We start from the raw sequence: 15,159 nt of genomic DNA on the forward strand, positions 1-15,159 counted from the left end.
AGAGTATTCCCTAATTCACTTGGGATATTCTGATATCACCATCTGGGTATCAGAGATGCATGTTGCAGTTTGACTGGACTGGCACTCAGTAAGGCCAGAGGTCACCTGGGCAAGGCCAGGCAGCAGCTCAGCCAGATCTTCTTAGGATTTTTTAGGATAGCCACTTTCCAGCTCTTATTTTCTGCTGAATATATTAGGAAATTCAATTAGTATATCTAGAGATGACGAAGCTCTAGGGAACCATCACAAACAAACTAAACTTATAAAAGATTATATATAAAAACCCCCCAGAAATCCAATTTATTAATTTCTGGTTAGAGTTTAAACTATCAAGTAGAACAGATACTAGTATTTGCTGATATATGTATTCCCTTCCTATGGATAAGTCTACATGCATCTACTTTGATTAGAAGGTTACTTGATGAGAATGGATTAGTGTAAGAGGAATTAAGTAGGTGCTCTTCATATCTGGTGTTTCTCAACTATGATATTCTGATTCATCCTTGTACACTGAAGGAAATCACTAGTAGCACAGACTTGAAATTTGAGCCTATGGGTAGGTTTCCCTTTTAACTGTTCTTCCTTCCAGCTACATACATACAGTTTTAAGGACACACATTTATCTCTCTCCTAAGGAGCTATTGTCTTTGTTCTCACTGTGAGATTATAGCCATAGATTCCTAACTGATCCCCTATCCTGACCGCCCCCCTGCAATTTATTCTCCAAAAAGCAGCCAGGATAATCCTGTAAAACTTAAATCAGGTCATCTTATTCTTCTACTCAGCACCCCAAGATGAATTCTCATCTCATTTGGAATAAAAGCCACAGTCTTTACACTGACTTTATGGGGTGACCTACGTCTTGGTTCCCTTGGAGGAGCCTGGGTTTATGCTTATTTTCTTGACATCCTGTTACTGACTTTACCTTTTACCCCAGATTTTCCATTTTTTTTGTGTGTGAAATTTTTAAAATAAGTATTTGCGTTAAAGTAAACCAGCATGGATTAATAGACCTCCATTTGGTTCTTCTGGCTTCTCTCACAGTCTCATGTAGTAGCATATAAAACACACGTGCAGTGAACAGTTCTTATTTTATTGTAGCTGGATCTAAAAGACTAATGACCACTTGTCTCTCATTTCCTGATCCTGATAAGACAAAATCTAACTGACAGCTCCCTTTGAAGGATAATATGCAAGGTGCTGGCCGTTAAAGCTAAGAGTTCAAGCACAGCCGTCAGGGGCAGCTAACTCCTCTGGTCTCAGGTAGTGGCAGGAAAAACCTTGAGGTTTTTTTTTTTCCCCTGATGGCCACTTGGTATAACACCACTCATGCTGTGCTGTGGTCCATGTGGTGGTCTGTGAGATGCAGGGAGCCTCTTCAGGGTCAGAAAGAAATATCGAAAATTGTGACTTAAGGTCATAGAAGTTGTGTCTAGGAAATAGAGACTGAGCATTCTTGCCATAGAGTACAGTATAATCTAAATGTTCTTGTTAAATCAGTTTTGTCACTAATTGTATATTAAAGCTATAACTGTTAGTTTTATTATTTGGTAATGCTTTTAAATTTTGCAACAAACCAAACCAAAAACCAAACCAAACCAAACCAAAACCAAAACTGCACGTTTAATTGTCTCAAGAAACTTGGCTCAAACCGAAACCAAAGCTGCACGTTTAATTGTCTCAAGAAACTTGATGATGGGACTTCCCTGGTGGTGCAGTAGTTTAGACTCTGCACTCCCAATGCAGGGGGCCTGGGTTCGACCCCTGGTCAGGGAACTAGATCCCACATGCATGCCGCAACTAAGAGCTCACGTGCTGCAACTCAGGAGCCCATCTGCCGCAACTAAGACTCAGAGCCACCAAATTAAAAAAATAATAAAATAAAATAAAGTTGATAATGGATGTGTAATCTAAGTATTTGTTAACGTTTACCATCCACTGTGGGGGGAATAGAATTATCACTGTCCATTTGAAAACCACAAGACACAACTATGGGGAAGAAGCATCAGGATCTACTTCAAAAATTAATGTCTAATTTAAGAAGAATGGGCCAGCAGGTGATAATTCAATATGTGAAGCTGCAGGAGGTATGTTTACATGTCATTGAAAAGCACACCTTTCCAATTGGATCAAATTACTCTTCTAAATTAATTTTGCTCATTTTCAATTCCAAGTTTTCTTGTGCTTGTAAGTAAAGTGAATTGGTGATGATTAATTAATTGATTCCCGGGGCTTCCCTGGTGGCGCAGTGGTTGAGAGTCTGCCTGCCGATGCAGAGGACACGGGTTCGTGCCCCGGTCCGGGAAGACCCCACATGCCGCGGAGCTGCTGGGCCCATGAGCCATGGCCGCTGGGCCTGCGCGTCCGGGGCCTGTGCTCTGCGACGGGAGAGGCCGCGGCAGTGAGAGGCCTGCGTACCGCAAAAAAAAAAAAAAAAATTAATTGATTCCCTTTGCAAGCCATCAAATAATACCAGATTAAAAATAATAATACCAGATTAAATCAATTAGAGACCTCAATTAGAAAATTTAATTTCAAAATGGTTTAATTTTTACATCCAATTCAAAGAATCAAAGCAAAATATTTAGAAGTTCATTCTTTTGTCTAAAATGAGATTGTTAATGCCATTGTAAATTTAGTTGAAAAGTTCAGCAATGGAGATAAAATGTTGTTTTGGGGGGGTGATAATACTAATACAGATTTTGGTGGAGCAGAGCATAGTGGTAAAATCAATGTTCTTACATACTTAAAAGCCTATGGAGCAGATATGTACTTGGAATTGGTTGTGATATGCACAAAATTCATGACTGCATCCAAATAAGCTTTAGTATTTCACCAATCAAAATAGAAACTGCAATTATTAAAATTTACAAATTATATATGTATGTATATTTGTACACAATCAGAGTATATATATAGCTCATCTACAAAACTTTTGTGACAGAAGCTCTTATTGAATGTAAAAATATATTAGCGTGGCTGTATGTATTTTCTCTCTTCATTGCCTGTGAGCCTGAGCCTTTGAAAAACCACTTTGTAAAGCAGCCTAAATTTAGGCCACATTATGTGCAAAATCAGTTGGAAATATTTAATCAAATTATTCAATGAATGTAGCATGAAAAGTCAGCTTTTGAAGTTTTTAACAAGTTGCAATTATGTGAAGCAAAGCTTACAAAAAGGAAGAAGCTCAGATTTCTCCCTACAAAAGCCTGGGAGGAATTCAACAAATCAAAAGATGAGGGTTCAAATGGTTTAATTACCTGACTTGAAAATCGTGCTTTGGAAACATCTTGACTTTGATGGACCTCCTGATCTTAATTGGATAAATTTATATTCCCACCAGAATGGGATGAAATTGTAAAGGCCTGTGATTTTGCAGTATCTACATTTGATGAAGTGTTAAAAGGCATCACAAATAGAGACAATTTAAGAGCTCTGTCCTGTAAAAATATTATTGAAGAAAGGTGGGCCGAATGGAGGCAGAAATACAGCACATGTGAAAATATTGGAGCTGAAATAATTACATATTTTAATATAAAAAATAGAATTCAGAATAGCTTCCATTTAGCAGAATCTGCTCTGAACGTATAGGTTCATCAGCATCTGGAGAGAGAGTATTTTCTCAGTTGAAACTATTATGGGCTATGGAGAAGCAGTGTCAACAATTTCAAATATACTAACCATAAAATGAAGCTTTGTAGAGGATTGCAATTTTATAAAAAATATAAAAATAAATAAGATCATGTTGAAAAGAAAGACATTTTTCAGAAAAATTTTCACATCACAATGTTAAAGGCAACAATGGCTAAGTAGCCAATTAAGGTATATATAAATATATCTATATCTCAAGAATAATTATTTACTTATGCTATTTTTAAATGTTTCAATAAGCAATATGAAAGGTTTAAAATTTTTTGGCTTTCATGTTCATAGCTGTGTGTCATTTAAAAATATTCTAGAAAATTTTATTTTGAATAGAATTAGTTTATTGGTTCACCAATATAATAAAATAAAATTTTTGGTCCATAAACACATATTAAAAAAATTAATGTAATATTAATTATTTTTTAGTCCCCTCTTTCACTCTCACAGGTGTCCCAGTTTGAATAATGAATTATATGGTCACCCTACTTGCATGACTTGGCCGCTTATACTCTTTGCCCCTATCTCACTGGTTCACTCGCCTCCTATCTGTTCCATAGATGCTGCAGGGTGCTGTCTATCTGGATCATGTTACCCTTGATACCTGCATGCTTCCCTCACCCCCTATAAGCCCTTGTCCAAGTGCCCCTCTCTCAGTGAGTCCTTCCCCAACCAATACATTTATAAATGCCATCCCTCCCCCATTTCTTATCTCCTACCCTTCATTAATTTGTATTATTTTTTTACATATTAATTTATTATCTGTTTCTCACCACCATAATGTAAGGCTCAGGAACCATTTCTGTTCCTTTGTTTTGTTTTGTTTGTTGACTCCTGCATCCCCAGCCCTGGCACATGACAGGCACTCAATAAATATTTGTTCGTGAAATAAACTACTGGCCAACTACCCTTTAGAGTTACTCATTATTTCTTTTGGTATGTTAAATTTAATTGTGTTATAGTCTTCCCCTAGACACCATCCTGTCTAGTTAAAGGGGCTTTGCTCTGACTCATTTTGTTTGTCTTATGGTTCTTTTCTGAGTACCATGACTTCTCTATGTCAGTGCTTTTAGGGCAGGGAGGGGGACACCGTATTTGTTCACATGCCAGCTACTGTGCTTAGAATTTGGCCTTTCTCTGTGGGATGACTGGTACTCCTCTGCCTTGTGAAAGGAGATTTCAGAGATAGGCTAGTTATCGTCCCCTTTAGAAGGTAAAAACATCTTCTAACTCTGGGTGTAGATAAGTACCAACATTTTTTTTTTATTTAAAAAATTATTTTATTGAGGTATAGTTGATTTACAATGTTGTGTTAATTTCTGCTGTACAGCAAAGTGATTCAGTTATACATATATATACGTATTCTTTTTTGTATTCTTTTACATTATGGTTTATCACAGTATATATATATATATATATTTTTTTTTTTTTTTTTTTTTTGCGGTACGTGGGCCTCTCACTGTTGTGGCCTCTCCCGTTGCTCCGGATGCGCAGACCTAGTGGCCATGGCTCACAGGCCTAGCTGCTCCACGACATGTGGGATCTTCCCGGACCGGGGCACGAACCCATGTCCCCTGCATCGGCAGGCAGACTCTCAACCACTGTGCCACCAGGGAAGCCCCACAGTATATTTTTTTTAACATCTTTATTGGAGTATAATTGCTTTACAGTGGTGTGTTAGTATCAGGGTATTGAATATAGTTCTCTGTGCTATACAGTAGGACCTTGTTTATCCAGCATCCAACAGAAATTCATTCTTTCTTCTCGTTCACTTATATGTCTTAGGTGCAGCTCGTGTGTACTACCAAAATCCAGGAGCCCCATGTCCACAGGTATTTTTTTAATTAAATATTTAAAAAATTAAGTTTATTAGATAATTGTTATCACCTGTGTTTGGACCATAATTTGCTTTGTAGGTGTTTATTATTAGGATTCCTACTACCCTCCCCCTCTTTCCATGATCTGTGAGCGGAGGTGGATTTCTGCCCAGCTGACTTGGCACTTTCTCAAGGAGCCTGGCTTTTAGATGGGTTGTCCAGGCTGGTGGGCTCTGCTATTTCCTTTACCACCTGAAAAAGTGTAAATAGTCCAAGTCACCACAGATGTTTTGGCCCAGCCATTTCAGATATCATGCTTCAGTTCACAAAAGAGAAAACACCTAAAGAAATTTCAGCAGGGTGCCGACAAAATCAGACCTAGGATCAGGGCTGCACTAAAACAGTGTGTCTCCATGGAAGATTAATGAATATATACTTCTTTCCATATTTGCTCAAAATGTATTTAGTGATGGAGGGATTTCCTTTTAATAAAAGTTACATATTGAAACAGATCCACTTACTAAATTATCTCTTCTGGCCAAAGCAGAATTGACAGTCTAAAAAAATTAAAAGGCCACTTTTCCTGTCTCTCTTCAGTTATAGCTTGCAATTTTTAAAAAAAAGTGAGACAGCATTCTGGGAAACAAAGGTTGAAAATGTAGATAGTGAAGGTCCATGCTTGGTGAAGAGTACTACAGCACATATGACTTGGTTTCAGAATTGCAACCAATAGGGCACACACGGTGTAAAAATACGGGAAGGACCTGTGCTATCTTTTGAAGTCTTTTTACAACCCCCCACTTTAAGGCACTTTCTACTTTGACGGGAGTGAAGCCAGTTTACTAATACACATGCCAGCTTATTCCAGTTCTAGGAAGCTGCCTGGCGGGTGTGTCTCATAGGCCTTCCTGTCTCTCCCCCTTGTAAAAAAATGAAAACAGAGCAAAACAACAACAACAACAACAAAACAGTACCTGGTACACAATAGGCTCTCAGTTAATACTGATTTTTTTTTAAATTGAGAAAACCAAGACTTTAATGGAAATACTAATAAACACAGGAATGTATACGATGAGAACCAGCCCAACCAACAGCCATTTTCCTGTATATCTGGCATTGTGATCAGTTGATGGCATGCCAGTGGTAACTTATTGACACCCCCTCCTCTGTAGTACAAATCTGTGATCTATTTTCCATCAGACCCCTTTCTCCCTCTTCTCTTGCTCTGCTCTGTACTCCAGGGGAGCTGAACCCTGCAGGTTGGGTTTTCCAGGCTCCAGGGTCTGTAGGCTTTTACTGGTTTCAACCAATGGGAGGCACTGTGGAGAGACTGGAGGGTGAAAGGCAGGGAAATTTAGGGCCTTTGCTCCCCCAATCTCTCTCTCCACAGTGTCTCTGTCAGCAGTTATATCTACTTTTATGGCTTCAGCTGGAGAAAAACAGGTCTGCCGTGGTTCCAGTTTATGCCTGTTAACCTGGGCTCCTGGGCTCTGGTAACTTTGCCTCTTTGCTTTGTCCCTTTGGCCTCATGGCTTCCTGCTGTAGCTAATCTCTGGGTTCCCTCATTGTTTTCTGTTTGCTTCTTAGCTCTCCCATCACCTGTGTAATCAAATTTCTGGATTAAATTCCTTCTTCTTACTCCTAGTGTTTGTATTTTCCTGAGTGGACCTTGATCGATGTACTTAACCATTACTGAATGATACTTACTGTGTAGATCCGAGTGGGAGAGTGATATGAAATCCAGGTGGCCTAGTAAATATGTAATGGACTGATGCAAACCCGAGGCTGGTATAATTCAGAGCCAGCAAGGCTCACGTGTACAGATGGAGCGTGAGACACAGAAACAAGATTCCTGCATTGTTTCCACCATTTCCTCTGGCTTGCTTAAATTAACCAAACATTCGTTTCAACTTTAAAAGTACCAATACCTTGAAATACTAGTCATGAATATAACAGTATGATAGTATTTAGAAATGTATCTTTTATATGAACAGAAAGAATTTTGGTAAGAATAGGGAGGGAGACTTCATAAAAATATTGCAGAGGAATGAATGGGGAAAAAAATTGAAGCCCCTCACTTGAGAAGTCTGGATTTTTTTAAACGCATCTCTTGTATTTGTATTATTAAAACCTCCGAGTAATGAAGTTGTTGCTGATGGCATGCTAAGCGCCTGTATCATCTTCAATAGGTCTGGGGACAAATCAAAGGAGCTCTGATTTGAGGTTTCTCTCTTTTCACAAACATTTCCTGTAGTGAGGCAAACATCAACTCTTCAAGGTCTCTTATTTCTTATTTAGAAGTTTATATTGTTGACTCAATTACTCTTAGGGTATTTTGGCAATGATCTGTTTCTCTTTATACACTGCACTAGGAGTCTAGTTAGAAACCAGTAAGAGTTCTTTCAATAAGCACAAGTATACCCCACCTGTGAGATGGACAGGTTTTTATGATTATACAGACCCATATAAGAAACTACATTTATCCTACACTGGGGCACAGGGCAGAAGAATGTGTTCCCAGTCCCGCTGCCTTTTGTATTTCTAAGACACATGCCTGTGGCGGCAATTACTAAGGGATTATGCCTGAAAAGAGTTGTGAGAGAGAGCGCCTCCGGACTTTGTTGGAAGCCTCCAAGAACTAAATCAGTCACTTGTAATCAGTCACCTGACCATTTTTGTTCTTAGATTAAACACCCCTACTCCAAAAAAACAAAAAAACAACCCAAACTTATGTGGGGCAGGAGGCCATGTTGTACCTAAAAGGCAAAGTCTTTTAAGAAGGGAAGAGATCCACTTCCTCCTAAATTTTCCTTGTTAAATGCTCAAACTGAGTCAGTAGCAGGACCTGTTGTACCCAAGAGATAGTCTTTTTTTCTTAAGAGAGGACGATAAGCATCTTCCTTCTAATTTTTCCCTAGCTGATAAATACATAAAAATAAGTAAAGTAGTAAGACTTTGTTGTCATTTTTGAAAATATATTTAGTGAAAGACGTAGAATATTTGGTTTTATTTATTGCTTTGTGTGTGTGTGTGTGTTTGTGTCTCTGTCACACACACACACAGTTTGGTGGGTGTTAGCTAAGCTTCTTGGTTAATGTTGATTGCAAACATTATTCCAGAGTCAGTTACCTATATAACCCAGTGATTCCACTTCTCAGAGTGTACTCTATGGAAATAAATATCAAATATTTATGTAGCAGTGTTGATTATAACAGTGAAAATCAGAAGCAATCTAGGTGTCTAACAATAAGTGATTGATTTAATAAATTATGGCACATTATGCATTTGGAAACTATATAGCCTTTATATATCATTTTAAAAGATAATTTAGTGATAGAAAACAAAAGCTTCACAGTCTGCAGGCCCAAACTCTGTTATTTGCCATCTGTATTGGGTAGAGCAAAGTTTTTAACTTCCCTAGGCCCCAGTTTTTTCATCTGGGAGTGATAAAACTTACCTTTAAGGTTTTTATGAGGATTTAAAGAGAACATGTGTAAAACCCTTTACAGAGTGCCTGGTGTAGTATACACACTCAATAAATGTTAACTATTACGTTTGCAAAGATAAGAATGTGCATAAGGATATGGAAAAATGTTAACTTTAAAACATGAAAAAAACAGTAATATTCAAATTTTCTAAAATCATACACAATCACAGAAGAGTGTAAAAGTGTAAGCCAGCATGTCTAGAGAATTAACTGCCTCTCAAAAGGAAGATTATGTGTGGTTTAGTTTTTTCTTTGTATTCCTCTGCAGTTTTAAAATGTTCTACATTTAACATATTAATTTTATATTTAAAAATAATTTTAGTAGGACTCACAACAGTGTAACTGTATTAATGTAGTATATGGAAGGTTGTTTATGGAATCGTTATTTATGAATGTGTGCATGTGTGTATAACTAAGATACACGTGAGAATTGTACTGCTGATGCCCCATCTGCCACCCCTACCGCCTCACCTGTTTTCATCATTGTTTCTTTTCTAGTATAGAGGACCTTTGTTTTGAAAATACAACTTCATGTACACAATTATTTTATAAACTCACATATATAAAAAGTCAGAGAGGTATCTTCTGCTTAATATTGCTGTAAACCTAAAACTGCCCTAAAAAATAGTCTTTAAAAAAAGTCAAAGAAGGGACTTCCCTGGTGGTCCAGTGATTAGGACTCTGCTTTCACTGCTGGGCCCGGGTTCAATCCCTGGTTGGGGAACTAAGATCCCGCAAGCCACGCTGGCACCACCAAAAAAAAAAATAGTCAAAGAAATGCGAGATATACAGGGTAAGATGTGAGACCACCTCCAGAAGAGTCTTTCCTCCCACCACCTAATTACCAGCTCCTTAGGTAACTGTGCCGGTAGGTATGTCTTCTTACAGACCTTTGTGTATGCATATTCATACTTATGTATCTGTGCTTTTAAAATTACATAAATGGAAGAATATTTTTCATACTGTTCTGGGCCTTGCTTTTTTAAGTTAACAATACGAATTAGAAGTCTTCCTTAGTTCATAAAATTCTATGTCGGCATTCTTTTTAGCACCTGCAGGGTTATTCTATAGCATGGGTGGACCATAATTTATTTGACTATATTTTCATTTAGTTTAGTTTCAATTTGCTCATAAAAACTATTCTGTTTTTGTGTTTTAAGGAATGTTCTTGTACGTATATCTTTATAGATATGTCCAATTTTTCTGTAGGGTAGAGTCTTAGAAGTGAAATTGCTGCATCCAAGGGCATATGCATTTGAAATATTGATAGATGCTGCCTTGCAAAGGGTTTTATAATTTATGTAGCTACCTATAATATATGTAAATGTATCTGTGTAGATATAACCCTGGCTTTTGCCAACACTGCATATTGTCAATCTTTCAAAACTTTGAATCACGGGAAAAAAATGGTATCTCACCATTTAATTTCCATATTAAAGATTGAGATTGAGTATATTTTTATGTAGTAAACATTCAAATTTCTTTTTCTGAAACTTACTTTTTAAAAAATCCTTAGCTCAGGTTTCTCTTGGGTTATATTTTTACTATTGATTAATCAACTTTTAAATATTTGAATATTGTTTATGTTTTAAATATTTACTCATGTTAAATTTTTTAATACTATCTTTATCAATATGTTTTCTTTTTTGACATCACTTCAGTTTTATGCCATTCTTAGGAAAGTCTTTATCACTCCAAATTATTAAAAAATCCTCCATTTTCTTCTAGTATTTTTGTTTAAACATTTATATCTTGAATTCATTAAAAACACATTTGTGTGTACAGTGTGTATTGTGTTCCAAATAGGTTATCATGTACCTTGATTCTAATAGTCTGTTTCTGATTATTTGAAATGCCATGTTTACCATATGCAAAGTGCTCATAGGTACCAGAGTCTGTTTCTGGGTTTTCTAGTCTACCCTACTTTTGATCTACTTGTCTGTTTCTTTACCAACATCACACAAATTAAATTATTATCACTCTATAGGATACTGCATCTACTGGGACAAGTTATCCCTGTTTTTTTTTTTTTCCTTCAAAATTGCCTTGAGTGTTCTCGCTTGTATTGAATTTTAGCATCAGCCTATGGACTTGAATAATTCGATTATAATTTTTGTATGGATTACATTGAATTTATAGTTTAATTGGGAGAAACTGACATCATATTATGCATCTTTATTTAGGTAGGTCTTTTTAGTGATTTTTCTTCATAGAAATCTTACACATTTCTTGTTAGATTTATTCTTTAATACTTAATATATTTTTTTCTTGGTATTGTGAACACATTTTTCTCCTCATTGGATTTTCAAATCAGTTACCCCTGGTCTATAGGAAAGACACTAATTATTTCATTTTATTCTTGTATCTTGTAGCCATCCTGATTTTTAAAAATTCATTATAATAGTTGTTATATCATTTATCTCTCATTTTATAGGAATATTATTATATATTTAAAAAGAGTGAGAGTGCTTTACGTTTTTCTTTAAAATATATAAAACTCTTATTTTTACTTTTAAATGCATTTGCTAATGCATTCTGGAATAATATTGGAGACTAGCAATGACAGTAGGAGCCTTGTCCTCCTCTTCCCTTAATTAGAAATGTGTTTAGTATTTGACTATTAAATATGAGGCTTGTTATAGATTTTTATAGACATATTTTGTCAGGTTATAGAATTTTTCTTCTCCTCGATCTTCAACAACAGGAATGGTGGTTAAATTTGTTTTCAATTGCTTTTCAGTACTTCTCAGTATGTTTATAAAGATTTTCTCTTTTTCTGTTAGTATAGTGAATTATAATAATCCTTTTTGTAACGTTGAACCATTCTTGGATGACTGGTGTGCACACTACCACACACACACACACGTACACCATTCTGTCTTTGGTTTTAGTACCAAGTTTCTGAGATATTCATTGAACCTATTGGGTGATATTTCCATATTTTATTATGTACTTGGTAATTTACACAACGCTCCCAAAAAGCTGTTAGTTTTTTTGACTTGTTTTCTGTTTAATTGATTTATGCTTTTATTCCTTCTGTTTAATTATTATTTTATATTTTGCGAGTCTTGAGTTGGATGTTTCATTTGCTTCTGGTCTTTTTTATTTTTCAATATTGCACCTAAGTCTATTTATATTTTTCCTTTCAATAACATTTTGCTTTCAACTCTGAAGAGCATGTGTGATTTTATAGCTATTTCTAAATAGTTTGAAAATTGTTAATTTTTTCTTTCTCCCAAGAATTACTTAGAATTACTTTATTTTTACTTAAGTAGATAGAATATGGTCTGTATGATTTACTTCTTAGAATTTATTAGACTCTATTTTGTGTCCTCACATGTGGTTCATTTTACTAATGATTATGCAGGTATTTGAATAAAACTCTGTTTACTGTTTCTGGGGCCCATGGACCAATGTCTTCTCTGTATTTATTTATTTTTATGTATTTTATATATTATATAAATATATAAAATTATATAAATATATATATAAATATATATAAATATATATGTTATATAAATATATATAAATATATATTAAACATATAAATATATAGTATGTATATTATATATTTATTTTTTGTCTTTCACTTGACAGTAACTGAAAGAAGATATAATACTTTATAATTTTATTTTATTATTATTATTATTTTTTGCAGTACACGGGCCTCTCACTGTTGTGGCCTCTCCCGTTGCGGAGCACAGGCTCCGGACACACAGGCTCAGCGGCCATGGCTCACAGGCCCAGCCGCTCTGCGGCATGTGGGATCTTCCCGGACCGGGACACGAACCCACGTCCCCTGCATCGGCAGGCGGACTCTCAACCACTGTGCCACCAGGGAAGCCCTATAATTTTAAAAAGAATGCTGTTAAAATAAAAAATACACATTGGACCGTGGTCTTCAAACTCTTTTCAGAGGCTGCTTTTTTCCTGGTTGTTGGGGGAGAATGGCCACCCAGCTATAGGTCCGGCACTTTTCTTCATGCACTTGAGAACAATAGTCCGTTTTTGAGACGACCAGAGGGAGACATGGAGACAAAGGCAGGGAGACCTTGTTCAGATGTTTAGTACCTATTTTTGAAAAATAGTCTCTGTCTCTAGTTTTAGTCATATCTAAGGGGTTAATAGTTAAAACTGCGTTTTCTGGTACTTTATACATGGCCTAACATTTATTTGAGTTTGATGTGTTGGTATGATTTTTTGTTTTCTCCCTATAGTGAGGTCCAGGAGCCAAAGGAATCACCACCACCTCCTAAAACCTCAGCAGCTGTGCAGTTGGAGGAGCTGATGGCCCACCTGTGTGAAATGCAGACCCAGGTGAGCACAGTCCCTGCGATACAGCCTTCAGGGTCTTATCTCTGTGAACTCAGCTCTGCATTCCCCCTTGAGAAACTCTCCTAAGTCATTATTCATTTTGCCATACTAAATTTAATTCAATGGATGAACTCAAATTTGTACTATGTATTTCTTCTAAACTGAAGTATACTTGATTTACAATATGTTGTATTGGTTTCAGGGGTACAGCAAAGTGATTAAGTTGTGTGTGTGTGTATATAACTGATTCTTTTCCCTTATAGGTTATTACAAAATATTGAGTATAGTTCCCTGTGCTATCCAGCAGGTCCTGGTTGGTTATCTGTTTTATATATAGTAGTGTGTATATGTTAATCCCAAACTCCTAATTTACCCCCCGCCACCCCTTTACTCCTTTGGTAACCATAAGTTTGCTTTTTATGTCTGTGGGTCCATTTCTGTTTTGTATATAAGTTCATTTGTATCCGTTTTTTTGTTTGTTTGTTTTGCGGTATGCGGACCTCTCACTGTTGTGGCCTCTCCCGTTGCGGAGCACAGGCTCCGGACGCACAGGCTCAGTGGCCATGGCTCACAGGCCCAGCCGCTCCACGGCATGTGGGATCTTCCTGGACCAGGGCACGAACCCGTGTCCCCTGCATCGGCAGGCGGACTCTCAACCTCTGCACCACGAGGGCAGCCCTGTATCAGTTTTTTTAAGGTGTATTATCTGGACATAAAAGATACTGTGATATGGGTTCTGATCTCAAGGGGCTTGGAGTGTGCTTGATAAAATGAGGCATAAGACTCTGTGACACTTATAGAATAAAAGAAAGATCGTTTGCCACTAAAGCTGGATAAAGTGTGGAAGGGCTGTTAAAGAGAACCCCCTGAGTGGGATGGAGGAGACCCGTGGGAAAGCTGGGTCAGGGCAAGGGAGAGCAAAGTGTGGCTTTGACAGTAGGAAGGATGAGTCCTAAACTCATACTGAGATAAAATCTGCCCCCTTGTTCTAGTCTCCAGAGCATGGGTGGCAAGCTCACTGACCTGGCAGGGAATGGAACTGACATAAATGGACCTAAGAATTTATTAAGGGAATTATCATCTAGAATTCATTCTTTTTTTAAACTATTTTATGTTGGAGTATAGTTGATTAACAGTGTTGTGTTAGTTTCAGGTGTACAAAAAAGTGATTCACTTATACATATACAAGTATATAGTCCTTTTCCCATTTAGGTTATTACAGAATATTGAGCTAGAATTCTTAAGGTAGAGAATCCATCCATTCTGAATTGGTTGGGGGATATGATATGCACCCATGAAATGACTATGAAATAATTTCAGGGCAGTGTATAAAAATGTGTGTGATTGGAAGGGCAGGAAGCTTATCTCTGTGGCTCACCTTTGGACTTCCAGTGCCCAGCACTGTTCCTGATACATTATGGATAATGCGTACTTATTAGAGGGACAAATGAATGAATATCAGAAACAAGGTTTCTTTAATGTCTACAGTAAAGCTGGGTGCATTCCTCATTGCACTGTATATCTGAAAATACTAGAAAAAAAATCTTTCTACTTTTTACATACCCTTTCAAAAGTATTCTGGAATATACCAGCAAATAGCTATAGATGTAAATGTACGATGTGTAGCTATAGATACATTATTGTGTTTTTACTTAGGTGCTTTCAGGCCTTTTCCATGTTAACCTTTTGAACACTACTCTCTTCGGCACTAACATTATATGAGAGGAGGAAGGAAATGTGTCATATGATAAGATTCTTGAAGGGAAATGAGCATTTTGGATTAGTGAGATAATGTGAGGTTATTCCAGGCAGTAAAAAGTGGATAAGTAGAGACGTGAAGGCAGACAGTAACAGATCACATTCAGGAGACTGCAGGGAACCTGGCTGGCTTTAAACAAT

General features: G+C 36.8%; 1 protein-coding gene across 7 annotated transcripts in view; it reads left to right on the plus strand.

Annotated features, from left to right (window-relative positions):
* Positions 1-15,159, plus strand: part of LPXN (leupaxin) — a 43,629-nt gene that overhangs the window by 9,606 nt on the left and 18,864 nt on the right. For 4 of the 7 annotated variants that reach the window (XM_089914774.1, XM_022591917.2, XM_089914775.1 and 1 more), the window contains 2 exons: positions 5,428-5,474; positions 13,164-13,263. In XM_089914774.1, the coding sequence (XP_089770900.1) occupies positions 5,428-5,474; positions 13,164-13,263 (147 nt within the window). The remainder of the gene's footprint in view (positions 1-5,427; positions 5,475-13,163; positions 13,264-15,159) is intronic. The other 3 variants (XM_022591921.2, XM_022591919.2, XM_022591920.2) reach the window with 1 other exon arrangement.

This window comes from Delphinapterus leucas, chromosome 7 (assembly GCF_059928025.1).
Source record: "Delphinapterus leucas isolate spDelLeu-1000000601 "Yukka" chromosome 7, BTC_Dleu_Yukka2, whole genome shotgun sequence".
NCBI classification, from domain to species: domain Eukaryota; kingdom Metazoa; phylum Chordata; class Mammalia; order Artiodactyla; family Monodontidae; genus Delphinapterus; species Delphinapterus leucas.